Source organism: Mastacembelus armatus, chromosome 20 (genome assembly GCF_900324485.2).
Source record: "Mastacembelus armatus chromosome 20, fMasArm1.2, whole genome shotgun sequence".
In the NCBI taxonomy this organism is placed as follows: domain Eukaryota; kingdom Metazoa; phylum Chordata; class Actinopteri; order Synbranchiformes; family Mastacembelidae; genus Mastacembelus; species Mastacembelus armatus.
The window spans coordinates 10,689,471-10,712,735 of NC_046652.1; the positions used below are offsets into that span (position 1 = coordinate 10,689,471).

A 23,265-nucleotide genomic window follows, 5' to 3' on the forward strand; every position below is an offset into this window, starting at 1 on the left:
AATAAATACTTAGTATTACACATACATCCTTTGAAAAACAATATTAATATAAAACTTTAATCAGATCTTCTTTTGCTTTGGTTTTGCTGCTAGTTGCATCAAATATTTTGTCCCAAATAATAAAAACAAATTTAATGTTGGTTTACTGACAAAACAAATGAATGTGGCTGTTTTTCAAATCACAATTAAATCAAAAAGGGTTTGTAATTCAGCACTGATTTTTAATAAATGTAATTGAGGTACGATGTTTTGAGACTACATTATAACATTTTTTTCCATACATTGATGATTGTGCTAAAAGAAACACTCAACACGTTGGTCAAAGATCATTTGATTGCTTTGCTGTGTTATATGTAATTAAAGATGTCATTCACGTGACATCTTTCCCAGAAGGCAGGTCATGAACAAAGTAAACAACATGTGTTTGCAAGACGTCATTCAGCTGTTTACGCATCACAAACTATTTAAGTTGTTTTAAGACCAAAGTCCAGATGTCCATTCATCTTTAATGCCAACCCATGATTTCTTCTTGTTACTGCATCACTTACACCAACTGAGCTATTTAATATCATTTTCTGATTTGAAACTAAACAAAGCAACATACAAACTAAATATCTCCTCTTTTTTGCAGCCAATCAGAAAAGATGAATGACACAGGGCACCGAAGGATCCTCCCTGACCAATCATCAGGGAGTGGGCACACCTTTGGTACCCCACGACACCCAAGTATCACCGAACCTATTTTATCAAAGCGGGTGTGCTTCTACAAAAGTGGAGATCCTCAGTTTAATGGTCTGCGTATTATCATCAACAACCGCACCTTTAAAACATTCGATGCACTCCTGGACAGTCTCTCTAAAAAGGTTCCTCTGCCATTTGGGGTCAGGAATATCACCACCCCTCGAGGGATTCATGCAATCTGTACTTTAGATGAACTGGAGGATGGGAAATCTTACATCTGCTCTGACAGCCGTAAGGTAAAACCTATCAATCTGGCACTGGCCAGGAAGAAGCTGCGACCGTGGTACCATGCCAGGCCTTTTAGTTCCCATCGTAGGACTGTGCAGCAGGTCAGGTTTTTCCCTGGGCGGAACTTCCACAAGCAAGAGCCAGTGGTTATGCGCACACCGAAGAGGTTACTGGTTTTACGCAATGGAGACCCCACTGTAAAACACACTGTGGTGCTTCACAAGAGGACTACACCCACTTTTGAATCCATCCTGGAGTATATCTCAGATCTGATCCAATTCCATGTGGTGAAATTACACACACCTGATGGCAGACGTGTGAGTGTGACAATTCATTTCTAAGAAAATGAAATTATTTTGGAAGCTCTAGACTGACAACATAAGTTGTCAGTCTAGCCCCCCCCTACTAAGCAGTCAAAGAAAACTGTTGGACAGATTTATACACTGAACGACAAAATCATTTAGACCTAATCCATAATCTAAAAGCACATTCAAGTTTAATATATCATACAAAAATGTAATCATTTTGTATGATTTTTTTAATATCTTGAAACTGTTTGTAAAATTACATACACCAAAATCTAGGTGTTGGAGAAGGAAGTGTATTTTACTAAATATAAAAAGATAACTGCATACTTGTATATTTTATTTTATATTTTATATTTTTTGTATAATTTATTAAGTGACATTTCAACCTGGTCTTTCGTGAGGCAAGGCCTATAGGCACACAACTCGCTCCATAATCAAATGTGAGAAATGCACAAATCTGCATCTGAGTCCATTAGAATCAGTGAACACAATGACATGATAAGAAAACACATTTCATTTCAGATGCTTCAGAAAAGGATGTCAAGAGAAACTATTATTATATTGCATTATGAAAATAAAATGCATCCAACAAGATGTAAGAAAAATCCAAAAAGGAAAAATACAGAAGTAAGGTAGCTGGATCTGACTCAGTCACAATTGGTGAACATTAGAAAGAGTTAAGGAAAACAAAACATTTCACAAACTTAACCCTGGCCAATAATAAATTAGGTCAAGGTCAAGGATGTATTCTACAGTAAGAGTGTTGGTGCTATTTTAACTAATTATTCATTTTGGACCTGACATACACACATGCATAGGTATTTTGGAACTATATGAATTATACCTGATATTATTACAGCCAAGGTTCATATATTTTTATAATTAAAATACTAATTGTTGCACTGTATAAAGGGACAAATCCCTTCATTTTATGCATGTGCAGGTTGATGGTCTTCCAGGCTTGATATTGTGCTCTGGGACTGTGGTGGCTGCAGGCAGGGAGCCATTCAGGCCTGCAAACTACAGTGTGCAGAAGCCACCAGCTCCAACATGGCTGCCCCCCAACCAAACAGGCCTCACAAGACTAAAGGCCTTAAATCGTAAGTTTTTTTATGCAGTAAGAATCTGGTTTTCTGCCACATCCTGATTTAAAACATTTTACAAATTCATTTTGAAGAGTTTGTGACTCCAGTGGACCTTTATTTGTATGACACATACAGTGTGTCTGCAGTAATCTACCTGCTCTCATGGGATGAAGATTGGGAAAGTGCTGAGGCACTGATATTATACGTAATACCACAGATGACCTACATAGAGTGTCTACATCGCTGGCAGCTCTTCAGGAGCTGTGAATAGTTTTTATTATCGTTCATACTTTCTAAAGTCTAACTATCTTTTAACTTCTCTTTTTTCTCTTTCTTCTCACTTCATGCTTCCTGGGTATCCTCTTCAAACTACCTACCCTATTCAACTATCTACTGTGGTCAATCCTTGCCTGCAATCTTTGGACATTTCTGCTTGATTCTTAAACATGTACTTTTTTCTAACGGTTTGGCCTGATTGACTGATTGAAAAGCTAAAAAGAAGCCTTTGTCATATTCTTCAACGTCAAGAAATTTCTCCTCATCATCAGAGAGATACATTGTGAATCAGATCCATAACTCAATTGCGGAAAGATCATGTGACCTACCCAGTAACAATACAAACTCTGTCGAGTTGGAGTCGACTCATATGCGAGAGTGTGTAGGAGAGATGGAGAGTGACACCTGCCTTGGCGATGGTGGTGAAACGCGGGACTGCTTGCTGCCCACTGAGGATGACATTGAGAAGTCCTTTCGGGTGAACCAGGACGGCAGCATGACGGTGGAGATGAAGGTACGGCTGACAATTAAGGAGGAGGAAACCGTCCACTGGACAACCACTCTGAAACGCTCAAGTGTGGCCAATAAGCTTAATGAGACATGTTCACTGGAGTCTGAAGCAGAGCAGAAGATCTGCTCACCTAAATCAAACTCGGTGGATTTAGAAAGTCCTGCTGCAGTCGTGAACTCCATTACCAAGGACAAAACAAAAGACAACAATGATGAGGATCCACCACCCCTGAGTAATGGTGCTCTCAGTGAGAGTAGCAATGAAGAGGATCATTTTAAATTACAGACAGATGTGGGTTCCCCTAGAAGAGCTCCTACACCGGGGCGCAAGCAAATTAGTAAAATACAAGCCTCTGTGGAGAGCATCAAATCAGTGATGGTGGATGGGATTCAGAAAAGTATGGTCGGCTCTTATACCTACCAAGAACAGAGAGAAAATAGAGGCACGGCAGAGCAATACTGTATGCTCCAACAAAGTACGACTAGACCAGTACCCAAACCAAGAAGACATGGCTCTGTGGATGCCAACAATATAAACAGCAGAAATGTATCCACATTCAAATCAGCTGAGATAACTGAGAGCCTACAGATTGAATCGAGTGGGGAGGAGATCACTGAAAGAGTTTTATATATACATGAACAGCAGAACTGCCAGAACAGTTTCCTTGCAAATATTTGTATGGAGGAAATGTCGTCTTCTGGGATTTCTTTTGATAGGCCAGCCACTTCAGAAAGAAGACAGCTATCTTCCACTACTGAGTTTGAACCTGAGCTGCAGAGACCCTGGACAACATCGGAGTCCGCTAGTAACAGGCGAGCTGAGAATAAACCAGTAATACCTACTTTTCTGCCACTAAAGACAACAAACACTAAAGCAACAAATAGGCAGCAAAAGTTCCCAGCATCCACTAGAGACAGAAACGTGTCCCAAAAAAGAGAGGTCAAGAAAAAAAACAGAGTATTCTCAAAACCCAAAGTGATAAACAAACACAATTGGCGACTGGGGAAAAGACAGAAAGTGAAACATGTGAAAACTTTTTCCAGTGCTGGGTTCATTAAGAGAATTTATGGGAATAAATCAAAATCAGCAAAAACCACGACAAGGCTTAAAAAGAAACCGACACCTAACAGAGATGGGATTGTTACAACAAAGAGCTCGCACCCAAATGTAGTATCAGGACTGAAAGGAAATACAGCTTCTTTAAAAACGAGTAGGGTGAATGTTTCTTCTGCTGAAATCAGCCAACCAAGAGGAATACTGACACGGCAAAAATCAATGCACGAGGAGAAAAAGAACAAAAATGTGCCCTATTATATTAGTGAAAGCATGTCACTTCCTGGTTTTAAGTCCAGTTCTGAAACCAATGAATATGTAGAAAAATGGCTGGAGAAGGCGCATATTAACCCTACGGACTACCCAGGTGAGGAGAGGAAAACAGCAAAAAACATGTCTGGGCAGTCAGAAGATAATGATGGGTTGGTCACTGGTACAGAGGAAGTGACGTGTCTGGAAGAGAAATCTGAAACACGAACATATCAAACTCTTAAATCTGAGCCAGTGCTGGGAGCATCCGTCAAACTGAGAGTACAGTGTTTTGAAAACAAACCATCAAGTCGATTAGTGGAAAAAACTACAGCCGTTCACAGTCATGCTACCCCGAGTACAGAAAACTGCACTGGTGTGGGTCAGAAAAATACCAAAGAAACAAAACCTGTCTCGAATGGTACCAGTTCTGGAATAAGTCCATTATCAAATCAGTTTGAAACAGAAATACCATCAGGGAGTGAGGTGGAAATTAAATCAAGTCCATTTGCAATTTCATTGCAAAACGTAACACCTAAAAATACAGAGTTACCAAACACTGAATATTGTGTGATGGATGCATCCTCAGTGGTCAGCAGCACATTATACAGTCTCTCTTCAGTGAGCAGCGAAGTGCCGGATAATCATCCATTATCCATCAGTCCTACATGCGACAAGACCATATCACCTGTCGAACACACAATGGAAATGACGACATCAATTCAGACTGACATTCCTTCCACACGGGAAGAAGCACCTATACCAAGAACTCCATCTATTAAAAGGGCCCCTTTGGTCAGTAATCTATCTTTTGAAAGGAAAATGTCTCTCAGGAAGGCTTCTCTGGATAACTATACTTTGGGTAGTGATACTACTTCAGAGTCAACCACATCAACTACTCCCATCAATAGTGTGGGTGATAGAGTGCTGCCAAATGACATGTGTTCAACAGAGACACAACAACCAATTAAATCCGTAGGAGAGACACAGAAATCAATCTTCGATCTGATAACCAATCCATCATGTTGCACTTCTTTATCTCCCATTAGTTCGTCATCTGAGGAGAGAATGTCATCACCCAGCATTTCATCAAGTGAGGTATCAACATCTAGTCATCCTCCACTGGCCGAGACAAAAATACTATTTTCAACTCAAAAAGAGACACCGTCACCTAAACCCTCAGTTAAAAAAGTAAAAGTCATGACAAGTCCATCTCCAGAGAGGAAACGCCAAACCAAGAAAATATTTTCTGATCTTCATAATAACTCACCAAACTTAGCATTACATGACCATGCTCCTGATAAAACTACGTCACCAAACACTGGAAATCAAAAATATACAAAACCCAACACTAGCCCCTCTACTGAAAAAAAGCTGACCATCCAAAAAAGACCATCGCCATATGCACAGTCTCTAGATATGGCGTCGCCACCTGTCAGACACAAGTCGAGTAGAAAGAAGCTCTCCAGAAATCTCTCTTCAGACACGGCATCAGAGTCTGCAAATAATACACAAAGGAAAACATCCCAAGGAAAAAGCAACCAAAGATCACAGTCTATAAAACCAGTAGCTGAGCTGGACAAAACACTGACCTGTGAAACTCTCCAGCTGGAAGAAAGTCAAACTGATAAAAATAAGGGAAAGGTGACAGATCACCCCCTAAAGGCAGATCAAGAGAAATGTGTGACAGAAAGAGAAACAATGCCACAACCATTTAACATAGCAAACCAGCCAAACATGACACCTGTGCTTGAGAAGATTTGCTATTCAATAAAATCAATTAGGCAAATTACGCAGCACAAACGCAGATCCTGTTTGGAAAAGTCCAATAGCCTGCCTGATTTCTCCTCACATGTAGCCTCTACATTTGGCTCATCATCTCAAGCTCTTCTTGCTTTCCTGTCCGTCATGACCCTAAAGGAAGGCATAACTAACCTGAATATGCGTGAGCTGAATGCCAACAATGTCAGCTGTGCCGAGGCCTTAAAAATGATCGACTCCCTCAGAGAAATTGCCAACATTGAGGATTCCCAGAAGCTGAAAGGTAGTTTGTCCAATTTACAACAGTCGGCTTCGAAACAGCTCCTGCGAAGTTGGAAGGATTTTCAGGAATTAAGACTCATCACTGAGGATAGTCCAGAAAAAGCTTGTGGCATTGAAGAAAATGTTATCAGTGAGATAATGGAAAGCCTGGACATACCTGAAAATATCAAGGAGGAACTGGCTTCTCTTACTGACAGAGTCATAAGTGAGAGCAATGACGAAGAAATCATGTCCAAGATTATCCAACAAGCTGAACTGTCACCAAATGAAAACAGTGATGGCGAGATATCTCATTCTAATGTCAGGGATGGTAATCAAGATGAGGCACCTAATGTTGGCGTGACCTCCGTCGTTAAAAGACTCATTGACCAATCAAAGCAGTCAAACACAGACAGCATTCCCCCTGTTACTGAAACAACAAAGCACAAACCAACTTACCAGGCAACTAAAGACGATGATGGTCACTACAGGCAGACTGCTGTGGCCAAATGTCCACCAGCTGAACCTAATGAGAAACAGGTACCCGAGGAGAAGCAGGTTTACACTACAATGGTATTTGTAGAGAAGAATGGGGAATCGTGTAAGGATGTAGACAATGAAGAAAATCAGGAAGATAAAAATCAGCATCAAAGCCACATGGAAGAACAATCAAAACAAGAAATGGAAACCATGACTGGCATCCCAAGCAGTGAGAGAAATTCTGAAAAAGAGAGTTGTAGATTTGATACAGAGGAACATGGTGTGAGGAATTTGTGCCGTGAGGAGACCATAAGTCACCTTGAGAAAGAGCTTACCTATGATTATGAGTCAGGTCCAGATGAAAAAGAGCAGGATATGTCAAGTGCCAATAAAAACGTAGAAGAGACAAACAGCAGTAAGGAAAGTGTGTCTAGCTCAGAAGTATGTGAGCACCATGATCCAAAGGAGGAGCAACCACTAGTTAAGGAGAGAGAACAGCAGAGTAGTGAGGGTGACTTATCCAGCCGTGAAAATCACTCTGAGATGGAAGAAGACAACTACTATGTAGAACTGAACGTCAGCAGGAGGGAAAGCATCTCTAACCCAGAAAATATAAACCAATCGTCACCGGAGGAAGAGCAAGCAGAGGTTGATTGTAAAGACATAAGGAGCATAGATGCTTTGCGTAACCCCACAAGTCAGTTTGAGTCGGAGAAACATCAGGACATTCCAAAATCATGCATGGGACTAAATGTCAGTGTTGGCGAAAGCGCACGTAACTCAGATGTGGATGAACCATCTTCTTCAGAGGAAGAGCAGCCAGAGGTTGAATGCGAAGAACAAACTATTATAACTGAGGAAAGTTTGTCTGACCCTGATGAAGTGCAGGACAGCACAGAGGAGGAAGAACACCTTGATGATCTGCCAGATTATGAAAAACAAATGAGAAAATATAATAAGTTTAAGCTTTTGATAGAAGAGACAGAGGAGGGTATTGTTAAGCCTGATGATAATGCAAAAGATCACCATACTGTAGGTGTAGAGCTGAGCATTTTGATAGAAAATCAGGATTCGTTTTCCAAAAAAGACAACAGCAGCTTGGTAAAGTCTGGCAGTTTATCAAATAGTTACAGGTTTAAAGCAGATGTTGACAGTGGGAATGACCACAGCAGCTGTGAGGAGCAGGTACACATAGAGCAGCCCAATGGGAAACAAATCAGCAGCTCAGCTGAAGAAGAATTAAACTACTATGAAAAAGAGTCTAGCTCAGAGGAGGAACATGCCAATGTGGTCAGATATATAAAGGAGAGCTACCAGGAAGCTCCTGCATCAGTCACAGAGTCTGAAGTTACAAAATATGAAAAGGCTATAGACAAAGTCAAGCATCAGTCTGAAGAAAACATATCCCTGTCTGTTGCAGAGAGACTCAGTCTTTTAGAAAAGAAGGTTGCTAATGCCCAGGGGAGAAAAAACGTTACTGAAAGTTCTGCCATCAGGTGTTTTTCACAAACGAATGCCCACCTTGAGTCGGATGTTGAGAAGTCACCATCTGAATCACCCACTTCTCAGTCGGCTCTTTGTACCCGATCAGCTCCACAGTCATCACTGTCTTTCAGCTACGATTCTTCCGGTGTGACAACCACAGAAGCTGAAGGCAACAGGGTCAGATCCATCAGGGATATGTTCCTGGCTAAGAGTGCCACAGATATTCAGCACAGTCATAGACGTTTCCAAGGCAAGAACGCCTCAGAGCTGTCACAGTTAAAAGCAGAGAAATCATGTAGTGGTGGTTATCAATCGCAAACGTCAGGTGAGCTGTCAAGTGGTGAAGATGATTTGGCGAGGAAATCTATCACGAAAGGCTTTGTCAGGAGAACAATCGAAAGACTTTATGGCAAGAAAGATGCTAATCCTGATGTGGAATCCGGTGAAAGGCCCCCATCTGCACCAAAGCAGAAAAATAAAGAACATTCAAGCATTTTCTCACCTTTCCATACAGCTCGATCCAAAGCAATGTCTGAGATGTCTTACTTCAGTTCTACAAATGCACTGGACACCTTAAATGAAGCAACAAGATGCATTGTTTTTAATGCCCAAGTCGGACCTGGAGACAGTGTTTCTATTGACAACGAGAGTTGGCTCCTTAGGGAGAACGCACTAATCAGAAAATCTGTTTCAGACCCAATTGGAATAAACAAAACCTTCACAAACTCTCCTCCAGGTGAGGGGCTGTGTGAGGACACAGAAGAGACCAACCAATATTCACTTTCCAGTGCAAAGTCTGACAGGGAAGACAAGAAGACATCATTTTCAAGGAAGTGCACCTACTTTTCTTTGCCTCATGCTGGTGACTCAGATGTGTGCCAGGATGAGCTGAGCACTGTGAGCAAGAGCAGTGTGAATGGAGACAGTATTACAGACACAAAAGACAACCTAGAGGACACCAGAATGTGGACAGATACAAACGGCACACGGCCAGCGAGCAGTGGTACTGATTTTAAAGTGATGGATAACAAAGTGCACCCCCTCATAGAGATGCCATCTGATGGTGAGGTTGTAGTGGTGCAGCCTGGGAAAGGTCAGGGTGTTATGAACAGAAGGCTTCAGGAGCCGGATATGTTGGACTTACTGTACAATTTCTGTGGTCAGCATTGTCCCATCCTGTAAGGACATTTGGAGGACATTTTAAACAGAAATCGCACAATCACAAAAAAATAAAAAAAAGGTCTAAGAGCCTTTTTGTCTAAATGAATCACATCGTTGGGCTACGTTAGAATTATCTTATCTTTGGTGCCTACATTTTGACGTTGCCATAGCCTTGGCATAATACGCTATCATATGTCAACCCATTTGAGCTAAGAGCCGATGTATCACAGATGCTAAAGCATTAATCTTTATACAACCTTCATGTTTTACTGTGTTTGTTAAGAGCTGGTGATACAGTTTGTCAGCTCCTTGTTCAGTATAAAAACTGTGAATGTGTTTTCGTAACATCTTGATTGTGTATTTGCCATGCACGCTCCAAAGCAGCTCTTTTCTTCTTACAGGTTGCCTGTCAACAGCACACCTACCCAGAGCATTACAGTAATCTTGTTTTAAAAGTCTTAAAACAGATCAGGTCTCTGCAGATGTCAGGCAGCAAGGCCAACCCCCTGCACTGTTTGTGGTTGCAGCTCAAGTTTGGCCTTGAGTTCAGGTCAAAATGGTGCGGTTTCTTTTTTTAAGAGTCAAAAAAGCAACTGAATATGCGATAGGCCGTGCAAAGATTACATCAAATTGTCAGTAGATACTGTGATATTGATTTATATACTGATTGTTTAAAATGTAAAGATGCACGTAGGCCTGCTCTTTTTCATGGAGTACCATTAGCTTAACATATATTTATGACAACCTATTTATTTAGAATTCATGGTTTTCAATGTGGCAGCTGTGACAACTGTCTCTTTAAAATGGCATTTAATAATAAAGGTGTGTATTTACAAGTGCTCCATCTTCTTTTATTTTGTAATTGTAAAAGTCAAAAGGCCAAGGTGAATGTTGTGTTAAAGACACCTTAGGAAGTGCAGCTCAGTCATCTTGCTGATCAGTATCAGGTCTCTGAAGACCAGCAGTGACCCCTGTTTTCTTACTTTGTCTGAGGAAGTGTCCTTGTTGTTCTAAGGTTGTTTTGCTTCTCAGACTTTGTCACTGAGCTGCCTCATGTTGTGACAGGAGCGTCGAGGAATGCAGTAAAAGGTGAGTGTTTACATCTGTGAACAAAAAGAAAACATAACAGCCTGATGATTTCTACAAATTACATTTATAATATGGTTTAAATATGCAAATATGACACAATAACTCCAATTAATATTTATTATTCAAGATATGATGTTGGAAATAATTCTAATGTGACATTTTACAGAATTAAACTTTTAACTGGCCCAAATGATAAATGCAACAATGGCCACTAGATGGCAGTGATAATCCGTAAAACACCGTGAAAGTGAGGCATCAATATTAAACTTCTAAGTGGAAAAGTAAAATAAAGTCTCTTATTACAGAGTTGTAAAAAATACTGGTATATCTATATATCAAGAAAACTGAGCACACTACATGTTTTAAATGGTTTATTATTTAAATAAATATTTACATAACTTCATATAAATCAAATTTCTTTTCCTTAGGTGACACATCTGTTTAATGCAATTGCTTTAACATGAAAAAAGAAGAAAATAAGGGATGGATTACAATGATACTATAAATCTGTGTGTTGATTGAGGCAGAGGTTCATTTCAACCCCTTTTGTTGATCATTGAGGAACCGTTCCTGTTTGCAGTGACAGAAGTTGAACCTGGTTGACACTTGCCAACACCTGAGCCACAAAACCTTGCTCATCTTTCATTATAAATGTTGCTATAGATGCTCCATCTACATCATAATTAGATACACATTTTAATTCACTGTTACTAAGGAATAGGAAGATGACTCTCTACAGTAACTTAATAAAATGCCAAATCTTGCTCAGAAGAACATATGGCTAAATAGAAAAGACAAGAAATCAACATTGTAAGTCAAACATTATTCATTTAGGCACAAATAAGCATACTATACACAACCTTGGTTAAAATTAAAAGACATCACTCATACAGTATAGGCTACAATGCCCTGCTAAATTGTGAATGGCATATGGCTCAGCTTGGAAAACTAAACAGTTCAGGTAAGGTGAGCTATGAAAAGCACACAATGCCCAAGTTACATCAAGCCACATCTCCATCAGACTGTTGAAAGAAGCTCCTCCAACAAAATTACCTGGTTTGGATGATTACCGTATTTTCCAGACTATACATCAAACTTTTTTTTTTTTTTACTCCTCTGGCTTTTCTTGTGACTTATGTAGTGAAGTGACTTATATGTGTATATTTCATTATATGTCATTTTGTCCAGTAGTAACTAGCGTTAGATGGCACTCTTGACTCACCTGAAGATGATACTGTACTGTGAAAAACACTTTATGTTCACGCTAAACTTTTAACGTTATAATACACGGATGAATACATATCGTAATAATCCTAATGCCTTTGTTATGTCTAGCCTACGTTCTTCATAGGCTAATTTAGACTATAACTAGTATAATTAGAAATCCATCAAAGCAACTCATTTTTTTTTCTCTCTTCAACAAGGCTATTTTGCTAAAAGTGAACTATACTCCGACGTATAGTCTGGAAAATACGGTAATTTGAAATATTACAATAGAACATGACAGTAAAATCAAAAACGGCAACCTTGCCCTCACAGTGCAATTGTAACTTCTAAGCATAATTAATGTTTCATAAACACAACTTCAGACAATGGTAGCAAGTTAAGTAAAGTGATGCACATGAAAAAACCCTCAATGTACAGTTTACTACATCATGTAGGTGTCAAAACCATTTAAACAGAAGCAAGACAAACTCTAATGTAACTGTATAGTTTATGCAGTTGAGCAGGTTTATGCTCTTTGTCTCCTATTGCTGTTAGGTCATGCATGTAAACTCTATATTTCTAATAAATCCAAATGTTTACTAAAAATGTATAAAGAAAATACTCTGTTTCCAAAATACTATGCAGAGTGATTAAAGGGTGGATTAATAACATTTTTCAACAACACCTTGTTGTTTTAATCCTGAGATTTAAACCAAAATGTATCCTCTCCAAGGAGTAATTTACAGGGATTTTTTTTTTTTTTAATTGTTACGCACATAAAGATGCCAGACACTACTTTGCAGAAGTGGGTTTCGTTGGTCAGTAAGTGTCTTGGTTAAATTCACAGTACCTCGCGTGAAAACTGTCATACTGCATCAGTTTTGGGCTGGGAAGTGCGTGTTCCACTCACAAAGTTATAAACCAAAAACTGGGAAGTGCCAAAATAATGTGTTGCAAAAAGTTTTCCATCAGGAGTGGGGTCAGAGAATGCAATCTCATCTTTGCTCAGGTATGAACCATATATGAAGTTGTTCCTGTGAAGACAAGCATTGGTATGTTTAACTCATTTTTTGGGTGATACAACATCAAATCTCAATAGTTTGCAGACACACTCACCTGAGGCACTCTAGCATGCGTGAGGCGATGCCTCGACGTCTCATCATATTAACTACCCATATGCGGCTGATGCCACAGATGGCTGGTTCTGGTGTGGTGGAGCAGCACCAAGCTCTCTGACGTTCAAACATCACCTTCTCACCTTCAGAACCCTCTGGTAGGGGCTCCTCAATCACCCGGTACCCCTGTGACCAATCACAAACACATATACAAATAAGGATCAGTATTAAACTAATGCAGTCTATCCTAGAATTTTGTTTTTAAGTCATAACTATCTGTGAGGGCAGAAGCACATGATACACATGTTGACAGGTGTTCTTTCACCTCTTGTATGTGCTCTGCTATGAGGCATCCAGCCACTTTCTTGTCATTTGAGATGAAGAGGAATGTTTTGGTCTGAGACGGACACTTGGTCTCCACCTGCTGGAAGCCGAGGTCACTGTCCACCATCTCCCTGATTTCTTCAACCTGAAGAAGAAACGGTTACTGTTTCTCCAGAGGAAATACACTTGTGGGGGCTGAGTGATCCATATTTCAACTATACTGGTTGTTTTTGGCAGGTTACAGATGTTGTCTTATTTGGAACATGAAACAACCTGATTAACATCAATAGTAATTTGTATTAGCTTTTAAAATACTCTAATAATTGTAGTAATTGTAATTTGGTGATATCCACCAAAAGAAGCTACTTCTCCAACATACCTTCTTCAGAGCATATTTGGGATCATCCGGCAGGACAAGAATGATCTTGCCATCAGGATACTCTCCCAGGATCCTCTCTTTTTTCCACCCCTGGGATAAAAAATAAATAAATAAAAACAGGTAAGAAACTGTACCATATACGAATAATTGCGCCGCTAGAGATGAATATTCTTCCTTTGCTGTAACAGTAACCACCTACATGTTTCAGGTTTTGTAAATATTATGACATAATGCATAATACATTTTTTTTCTGTCTAAGCTTATCGTCGCACTTTTCATTTAATGAACCATAGTCCAGTCTGCTTGGAAGAAGACTCAAATTTTCCGGTGCTCTTGGTCAATGATACAGTTACTATGAAAATCTGTGTAGTCATGTATCCGACAGACCTAAATTAAACAATGACTAAACACTATGAAGTTCATATAAAGTACTCAACACTCTACAGCAGTGTAACATAAAGAAACAGCCTCTCACCACATATTTGACAGCACTGACGAACTGATTGTGGAAGAGCAAATGCTGAGATTCATCCTCAGGGTTGGCTGCAGAGTACAACATCCCACACACACTGCAAGCCACTGCTCCAAAATGCTTTTGTCCTGCATCCTATGAGAAAAAAGAAGCACTCTGACACTCTTTACATCTGAATCCATTTTTACAATACATGCAAGAATATATTCAGGTATTCACAAGGATGTCAATTAGCTAACACTACCTTACCCAGTCATTTCTATACATATGTAAATGGGGACTCCTAGTTGATTTAAGTTCACTTGCTATAAACAATTTCCTGCTCCAGAACTGTATCGTAATCTGAAGCGGTGAGGCTGCACTGAAGTCCTAAATCTAAAATGACAGACGAAGAAATGAACAAATCCATTTACAATAATGGTTTGGCTGCCATCTCTGTCAGCTTCCTTTACTTTCTTGACTTCTCTTTGCAGACAAGCTTCAGACAGAGGAATGGCACCTTCCTGTGGCTTTGCTGCTCTGCTGTGATACAAATACACATTAGATTACAACACGTTTCTATCGCTACAAGGAAAAATATGTCAAACGACTTGAGAGAAACTTCTTACTCTTGACAAGTTTTTTCTGGTATCTTCTCAGCTGTCTGGGCTCTTTCTGTCTCATCCTCCAGTGAAGTCTCAGTTTCATGGACTTTGAGAAAAGGAGAGATTTTTACATAATGGTACAAATTTCTACAAGCACTCAGAGAAGATGCTTGTGGGAAACAAAGAAAAAAAAAAGAAACATTTATAAAATATCTATGGTGAAATTATAAACAGCTATGATGAAATACAGAACACAAACTTTCTTTCAGTGTTACATTGCTGAGTCATATATTCTTGACAATATCCATTTTTTTAAGACATGGATTTTAAAATCTAGCGATAACAGTAAAAGATGAAAGCTTATTTCATGAAAATATAACCAATCCTGTATTTAGTAATGTGACAACATGATATTAGCTTAAATACATCATGCCATTTGGAAATAAATATGTACCTGCAGGTTTTTCTTCACACTGCTGCATAGCGTCAGACACTTTTGAGGTTTCTTCAGAGGGAAGGGAAGAGGTGGGAGTTGATGAAAGTCGATCAGTTGCATCCTATGTAAAAGAAAAAAAGATATGATCTACAGTATATTCAGATATGCTGTTTGACAAACTATGGCATGTAAAGTCTTCAAGATACCTCGCATTTTCCATCATCTGATGATGGGGTATTTGGGGTTTTCTGAGGCAATGAAGCAACATCATCTTCAGGAGCAGCAGACTTGGTCTCAGATGTGGGTGAAACAGCAGGATGAAATGGTTTTGGAGCAGACTGTGCTGTGCTTGCATCAGTGGGTTTTAACTGAGGTGAAGTGGAAACTGCAGGCTTGAACTGACCTGGAGCTGAAACAGCTTCTGACTGAGTTGCGGACAACACAGAAGACTTTAAATGATCTTGAGCTGTAACCAGTGCTTTTGATGAAGCTGCAGGAGAAGCTGTGGCCTCTAACTGGGGTGTTGTAACATTAAGTTTAAATTGTGGATTGGTACGAGAGGCAGGTTTTAACTGACTGGGGGCTGCAACACTGAGCTTTGACTGACCTGAGATCTGTCTAGCAGGTGTGGTTGGAGCTTCTAGTTTTGCTGGGTTGGCAGGTCGTGATGCAAGTGTGGGCTTAGACTGTGTTGTTGATTGTGATTGAAGGTTTGGTTGTGGTGCTTGTACTGGTCTAGTCTGGGGACCGGGTTTTGTCGGCACAATGGGTATTGGATCGTCATCCAGTTCAAAGTCATCTGGGGAATATTTGGGCCGGGGTCTGTATGGCTTGTACTCAACAGGCTTCAGTTTTTGAGCATTAACTCCGTTGGGCATGGGAGGAGGTACTGCTGGAAGGGTCCTCTTGGCTGCTGATCTGGTCACTTTTGGGGGAGGTCCTGCAGTAGTTGCTGCTTGAGTTTGAGCTTTTGTTTGCCTTGTAATTCTACGGGTTTCAATATTAGGAGATTCCTTTTTAGAGGCTTCAGTTTTAGTAGGTTCATTTTTGGTGGGTCCAGCTTTTTTGGGTTCCATTTTAGAGGTTTCAGATTTGGTAGACTCAGTCTTAGAGGGTTCAGATTTGGAGGTTTCAGTTTTAGTAGGTTCAGTTTTGGATTCTGTTGTAGTGGTGGCTGCATTGATGGGTTCAGTCTTAGGAGACTCAGGCTTGGAAATTTCCATCTTAGATGTAGCCATTTTGCTAGGACTTGGGGGAAATGATTTTGATGGGCTGGTTGCAAGTGGAGGAGTCGTCATCACAGAACTCACTGAAAATGGAGAGGCTGCAGACAAAGGTGCTTGCCAGTCTATGTCTGTAAATAACTGATTTACCTGGTCAGACTTCAGTTTCTTTACACGTGCCCAAGACATTTTCTCTCTTTGGAGTTCAACCTGTCTAAGTCTTTGATATCTAGTCAGCTTCTTTTTCTCATGGGCTTTCAGTGGTACTGAAATCTGTGTGATGAAGAAACGTCTCTTTGGACGCTCTGCAGCAGGCTTGGCTTCATTTGAATCGGCTATTGAGGGCTGGGCTGCAGACACCTCCTCACTAGGGGTTGCTGGAACATTGCACCCTTCTGGTCCAGCAGGAGTGGCAATATTAACAGTTCCAGCTTCCTGCATGTTTACAGGTGGACTTTCATTCTTGCTGGCTCCAGCCTTGGCTGCCACTTCTGCTGCTGCTGCTGCTGCTGCTGCTGCTGCTGCTGCTTGTTCTTCTTCCTCTATCTGCTTCAACAGCATGCTGTCTGTGGCTATGTCATCTGCGATTTCCTGACAGAGAGCTAAGAGGTTTAGCTGCTGTCTGTTTGCAGTTCTCTTAGATGCTGCAGCCTTTTGCTCTGCCAGAGCTGCCAGACGAGCTTTGGTTCGGGCTTGCGTATTCATTTCTTGCTTCTTGGGTTTTTCTTCCTCCTGTCCCTTTTTATCATCTACAGCCTTCTCACCAGCTGTGATGTTCTGCTTCATGCTAGTCCCACTAGTGTCATCCTTGCTCTTCTCATTTAGCCTTTCTTCTATCTTAGGAGAGACCACAGCAGGTGTTTCCTGGGATTTTTCAACTATTGCATTGTCATGGTTTTCTTCATTATTTTCCTCAGCTACTACAATCTCATGACCAATCTCCATATCCTCCAGAATCTGCAATTCTTGTAGGTCCAGATTAGCCTCAGCATTCTCTATCACCGCAGCTTCACAGTTTTCATCTGTGACCTCAGTTTGAGCATCCTCCATTTCAGGAGCATTAATGTCCGTCATGTCAGATGCTGTTTGCTGGCAATGGTCAAAATTTGAAACTTCAAATCCTTCCCTGGTTGATATTTCTGCCCTAACAAGGGTCTCAGTATCCTCTTGTAAAGTAGTCACTGCAGCACCTTTGACCTCATGTACTTCTGTCTCAGGTAAGATAGTTAGTTGGGAACCATTTAAAACCCTCTGAGTTTTGACATCATCTTCTAATGTTCTATCTGCATCGGCCTCTTCTGGAAATGAGGGAGATAAACCTGATTCAGCTGCTGCTTGGGTGACAATATCAAAATTAATTTCACTCTCTGATACTGGCTCTAAGATAACGTACTCCTCAGATATACTATCTGGCATCTCAGTTTCAGTTGTGCTTGTAGTTGTTGTCACTATGACATCTGCAACCTTGTGAAGTCCAGCATCCTCCTGCTCTTGTTCGAGAAACTCATTGGCACTTACGCACTCTAGAAAGCCATTCCTTCCGCTTTTGACTGTTTCATCTACTGACCAACCATCAGGCGTGCTGATATCGTCACTACAGCCAAGCACTGAAACTTGTTTCACACCCACATCCATGTTACTCTGCTCCAACTGTGAAGGGAGCAAGCTCTGTTGCACAGTGGTAGTTTGTACTTCCACTTCAACTGATGCTTGGCTGTCTGAGAGAGACATTTCTTCCTTTACAAATTCCTCGTTTTCAAGATGTGGGTCACTAATTTCTTTGTTTTCTTCATTAGTCAATGAATCTTCTTTAATCTGGTGGATCTCTGTGTTGTGTATATCCAGTAAAGAAACACCATCATGTGTCTCTGATGCTGTAGAAAGCTCCCTATCATCAGTACTTTCTGGACTACTAATGGGCTCATACACTATTTGGTTTTCGTAAAGCTGAACGTCTGACTGATTAACTGCCTTAATCTGTTCTTCTGGTGCCTGAATTGCAATATCAGTGTCATCTGGTTGGTCACAAACAAAAACGATTTCATTGCTTCCATTTCCTTCTCCTTGTCCTTCAATAGCTCTCACAGTTTTGTCAGCCTTATCACTAGAGTTGAGTGCAGCCTCTTCTTTGGTCTCAATCATTTGCATCCCTGATTCCTCTTCTAAAGCACAATCTACATTTTCTATTGACTTACTTATTACATCAATATCCCCTTGGATATCTTCAGCATTAGGCTCAGTCTGAGGCACAAATTCATTTACTTTGATTTCCAAATTAGTCACTGGAAGAGGTTTTTGAATTGTATCTGATATGGTTGTGGATGGTTCAGTGACTTCTTCCATGCCCTGGTTTTGCTCTTCTTCCCTAGGAGCTTGAAAAGAAACCTCTTCAGCCACTGCAATAGTTTCCATGTTTGTTTGAATCTCAGGAACATCAACAGTCAGAGTTGTCTTGTCTGTGTTTTCCTCAGTCCAACAACTTGTACTCGTTAGATCCTTTTGAACGTCATTCTCTGTATTGAGGTCTCTGATCTCCGTGCACACATGGTTTTGTATTACCTCTACTGGTCCAGGATCAGAATTCTCCTCCAGTGTTGTTATTGTTTCTGTATCCATTTCTATTTGATTCCCAGTGGTGCTAACACACTCAGTCCTAACCTCTTCATTGTCTTCATTATTCTCAGTGTAAGCAATGTTTGCATCGTTTTTAACTTCAGTGTCTGTAGTTAAGTCACTGATCTGGCCTCCCTGGTTTTGCAGTTCTGGTGTTGTTGGATCAGAAATTTCTTCTGTCGTCGATGTCTGCATTTCCATTTCCACTGGACTTTCTGTGGCTTTGACACTCTGTGTGATAACTTTATTTTCATTATTGTTACACTCATCTGTGGCCATCCTTACAACTTTTTCAGATGGGTCTATTATAGGTTCAGTGACTTGGTTTTGTATTTCTGTTGCAGGCACTGGAACTGAAATCTCTGATGTGGATTTAACCCACACATTATTCTCAGTGTAAGGTGCTACATTAGAAATTTCCTTCAGTGTTGCTCCAGTCTCCATATCGATTTCATTTTGGCTTTTCTGAATTTGTATAGCCACTGAAATGTCTGGATTGTAAATCCCTGTAGATTTCCCGGCAGCCTCACTTTCCAATTTCATTTGAGTCTCAGGTATAGTCACAAATGTTAAGTTCACCTTGTCTTCTTTTTCCATGTTTACAGAATTTTCCACTGCTAGATCTTGGTGAGCCTCTGAAGCCATGACATCCTGACTTTGCATTTCCACTGCAGGTGATGTGTTTGAAATCTCTTCTGCTGTTTTTTCAGTCATGTTCACTCCCATCTTACCTTTTTGTATTTCCACTGCAGAGTTAGAAATCATTGATGCTGATGGAGTCTGCACTTCAATTTCAATGTGCGTTTCTGGTGAAGGCGCATGTTCAAAGTTCACCTTTTCATTTTCTACAATCTCTGAATCTTTAACTTTATGATCCTTGTGAAATTCATCAGATATGTTTCTGGTAGGTTCACTGACTTCCTGGCTTGTCTGCTTTTGAGTTTCCACTGTCAGTATTAGGTCAGAAATCCCCTCTGATGTGGCTGCAGTCTGCATATCCACTTCTATTTGATTATCAGGAGCAGCAACACATTCAGCATCAATCCTGCTTTCATCTTCTGTGCTCTGACAATTTACAGCTAGATGAGTATGTACTTTAACAGATATGTCTCTGGTGAGATCACTCCTCTTCACTTCCAGTGTAGGTGCTGGATTTGAAACCTCTGATGTTATTATAGTTTCCTTTTCCATTTTGCTTTGACTCTCTGGTTCAATAGCACATTTGGGGTTTTTCTTGACTGCGTTTTCCAGTATTTCAGAATTTTCAGTCATGACTTCAACAACTTCAGTAGATGTATCTGTAGTTAGATCTTCTGTCTTTTCCTTTTGCTGATATTGTATTTCCATCTCTGAGGTCAACACAGTCTGTAGTTCCACAATTTTAGTATTTTCAGCCATCACATCTTTAACTTCAGCAGGTATTTCTTTTGTTTGTTCAAAAACTTTGCAGTTTCCCTCGTTTTGTATATCCTCCCTAGGTGCTGAGTCAGACATGTCCTCAGATGCTATTTTAGTTTCCATGTCAATATGACTTGCTGAAACTGTGACACATTCAGAGAGCACCTCTCTTTGTTTTTGCTCATGAAGAGCCTCACAATCAGCTGTCAATATTTCAGTTTTCTGAATGCCATGACTGAGCGTTACCTCAAAGGATGCTGGACCGGAAGAAGACTGGGTGGACAGCAACTCAACTTTTCTTTCACCTTCTTCAAGATTTTCTTCAGACTTTGTAATTACTTTGCTCACACCATCACATGAGTTGGTAATCTCATCTGGCACTTGGTCCTGCATGTGTACAGTTTTCGATTCCTTTTTGAAAGTAACCTGAATTTTGACACTAAGGTCTGTTTCAGTCTCTGAACTATTACTCCCTACCAGAATCTCTTCTGGTGAAGAGTTTGTTTCATTTGACAATTCTTTATCTTCTACGCCTTCATCGTTATGCTCCAAGAAAACTTCTGAGGCACTTGCTGCTACAGTCTCGTCCTCCCTTTCATGTTCACTTTCCTTAACTTTGTACTGTATATTCAAAGTCATCCTTTCAGAATCAAACTCTGTGGTCTCCTTTGTTTCAGTTTCACTGCTCTCATCTGTCTGATTTTCAGGTCCATAAGCTGAGCCTGTTTTTGCATCGGCCTGGTCTTGACATTCATAGCTTGGATTAACTTCTTCAGTAACAAAACATACTGTTTGCACTGATGATACTAGTGTGTCATCATCAATATCCTTTTGGCTTTCGATGGTCTCTGCAATGTCTTTTTTTCCATTTTCCTCCACCTCAGATGTGATGCAAGTTACATCTGCAGCTGCTGCAAAGTCAGAGCCTGATATTCCTGGGGATGATGCTAGTGTTTTGTTATCTATGAGCTTTTGGCTTTCCAAATTTTCGATTTCTTCATGTTTACTTTCTTCAGCTGCACACTCAGAGTTGATGTTAGCCTCTGCGCTTCTGGTGACAGAGGCCAAAGTTTCCTTTGACTGTGCTTGTGTTCCAATATCTGAGTTTTCTCGTCTCTCTTGTTCAGTGACCAATTCTGCACTTTCTTTTTTCTCGTTCTTATCAGCTTCAACCATGTCTTGAATAGTCTGGGAATCTGAAAATCTACCATAATTGTGGTCCATTTGTATAAGGTCAGTTGGTGCAGATAGTAACCCTTGGCTCATCTCCTGTGGGCCTGATGACAAATCTTCAGCCTTGCGCTTAGCTTTGACTCGGTTAGAATACTTTCTGATGCACCGGGCCCTGCCTCTGTCACCCCTCTCTCTGAAGAGATCAATCCTATTGCCGTCACTACTCGGCTCATCATCAGATTCTGTGGAAGCTGTTCGTTTGAGGGAAGTTGTGGAGTTAGCTTTCTGTGAGGGAGCTTCTCCGCTGGAGGCACTTGAGGCATTCAGAAGCTTGGCTTTTTTGACATGTGGGTCAGTAAATGTTTTGCTGGAATCCTTTGGAGGGGAATTTTGTTTGCATGACTTGGCTGCTTTATTTCCATCTTCTGGTGAACCAGACTGTTTTTTCTTAGACTGTGGGGCTGCTAACTTTTTTCGCTTATATCCCATTTTAAGTGACCTATTAATCGGAGCTGCAACAGTTTTGGATGGCAAAGCCTCGGTATCCACATCCATCCTCCGCATCTTAGCCTGAGAATCTTGAGGAGCTGGTCCTCTCTTTGGGGCCGGCATTCTGTCAAAACACCACAAATTACAATGCACATGATAAATCCAGGACAAAAGAACACATACATCTTAATTTAAAGATTACTGCTGATCAAACTAGCTGGGGTTCACAAATTTTCCTAGCACCCTGCAGTTTTCTCTCCTCTGTATGTGTGGACTAATGAAATGTGATGAAGTCCTCCTGAATAGAAAACATGCCTGCAAACCACACATCATGATACCTCTGCGATGTGTAAACTCCAGACATAAACTGTACTGATGAAACCTGCTACCTTTTACCAAATGCACTAACAGTAACCTCGTAAGCCTAAAAGCAACAAGGCTGGCTAACGCTGCACATAAAACAAGTGGATGGCTAGGGGCTTTACTGGTCGCATTTACTCACTTGGTCAGCAACTATATAACTTATCCTGCGGACTGTCTGGCAGTCGGTGGAGATTGCTGTCCCCAGGAGTTGTTCAGACAGTCAGAAACGCAGAGTTAGCTGGCTAAGTGGAGCTGGCTAACGCTAGCAGCAGCCAACTCGCAACAAATGAGCGAAGCGAGACTCGACGTTCAAGTCACTCGAAACAGCAGCCTGACAAACCAGGCAGCCAGCTCACAGAGCGGTCCTACTAATATTAACGTCAGCGAAAAGACACAGGCACGGCATCCGCCAATGAAACTCACTTTTGATGTGCTCTTTTCCAACAGCAGCTGTGTTTTTTTTTTTTTTTCCCCGTGAATAAAAATTAACTGTACTTCCGGAGGGAAAAGGCGGATGTGACGTAACCCTCACGAGGCACACAGCGAAGGACCAGACTTTATTTTGGAGATTTGTATTTTTTGTAATTATCACGTTCACATAATGCTGAGTAATGCACATTATGAATGGGGTATTATTTTCATCCGATGTGTCCGCACAGTTGTGTTTTAAAAGTCTGTAAGACACAAAACACATTATACGGTGCAGGCAAAACAAAGGCCAAACCATCAGAAATATCTTGTGAGAAATATCTAGATGTGAAAACATTACAAGCAAAAGTGCTGCACTCAAATTCTCAGTTAA

The 23,265-nt window shown here is 40.6% G+C and overlaps 2 protein-coding genes across 6 annotated transcripts; one reads left to right on the forward strand and one right to left on the reverse strand.

The window, feature by feature from the left end:
• The first annotated feature begins 644 nt into the window (after window positions 1-644).
• Window positions 645-10,229, forward strand: LOC113121969 (oxygen-regulated protein 1-like). Its single transcript, XM_026292858.1, has 5 exons — window positions 645-1,286; window positions 2,221-2,412; window positions 2,865-3,980; window positions 4,497-4,733; window positions 6,372-10,229. The coding sequence occupies exons 1-5, from the start codon at window positions 645-647 to the stop codon at window positions 9,618-9,620; spliced, it is 5,436 nt and encodes a 1,811-aa protein (XP_026148643.1). The 3' UTR covers window positions 9,621-10,229.
• Window positions 10,230-11,496: 1,267 nt separating this feature from the next.
• Window positions 11,497-22,977, reverse strand: LOC113121396 (titin-like). 5 transcript variants are annotated; one of them, XM_026291823.1, is made up of 10 exons: window positions 22,887-22,977; window positions 15,411-22,224; window positions 15,223-15,325; window positions 14,793-14,874; window positions 14,598-14,703; window positions 14,188-14,319; window positions 13,713-13,802; window positions 13,335-13,478; window positions 13,011-13,195; window positions 11,497-12,928 (listed from the first exon to the last, which is right to left on the reverse strand). In XM_026291823.1, the coding sequence occupies exons 2-10, from the start codon at window positions 22,221-22,223 to the stop codon at window positions 12,760-12,762; spliced, it is 7,824 nt and encodes a 2,607-aa protein (XP_026147608.1). In that variant the 5' UTR covers window position 22,224; window positions 22,887-22,977; the 3' UTR covers window positions 11,497-12,759. The 5 variants fall into 5 exon arrangements, with proteins under 5 accessions (XP_026147608.1, XP_026147606.1, XP_026147607.1 ...); XM_026291821.1 differs by having other exon boundaries at window positions 14,598-14,706; XM_026291822.2 differs by lacking the exon at window positions 22,887-22,977 and adding an exon at window positions 22,603-22,856 and having other exon boundaries at window positions 14,598-14,706.
• Window positions 22,978-23,265: the final 288 nt, after the last annotated feature.

Bases quoted from the DNA above. Each gene is read 5' to 3' on its own strand.
- LOC113121396 (XM_026291821.1), bottom strand. From the start codon at position 22,223: ATGCCGGCCCCAAAGAGAGGACCAGCTCCTCAAGATTCTCAGGCTAAG. The intron at 13,479-13,712 runs GTATGTTGGAGA...TTTCTTCTTCAG, and splicing joins CCAAATATGCTCTGAAGAAG to GTTGAAGAAATCAGGGAGAT. The intron at 12,929-13,010 runs GTGAGTGTGTCT...TTGTCTTCACAG, and splicing joins CGCATGCTAGAGTGCCTCAG to GAACAACTTCATATATGGTT.
- LOC113121969 (XM_026292858.1), top strand. From the start codon at position 645: ATGAATGACACAGGGCACCGAAGGATCCTCCCTGACCAATCATCAGGG. The intron at 1,287-2,220 runs GTGAGTGTGACA...ATGCATGTGCAG, and splicing joins ACACACCTGATGGCAGACGT to GTTGATGGTCTTCCAGGCTT. The intron at 2,413-2,864 runs GCCACATCCTGA...GCTAAAAAGAAG, and splicing joins CAGTAAGAATCTGGTTTTCT to CCTTTGTCATATTCTTCAAC.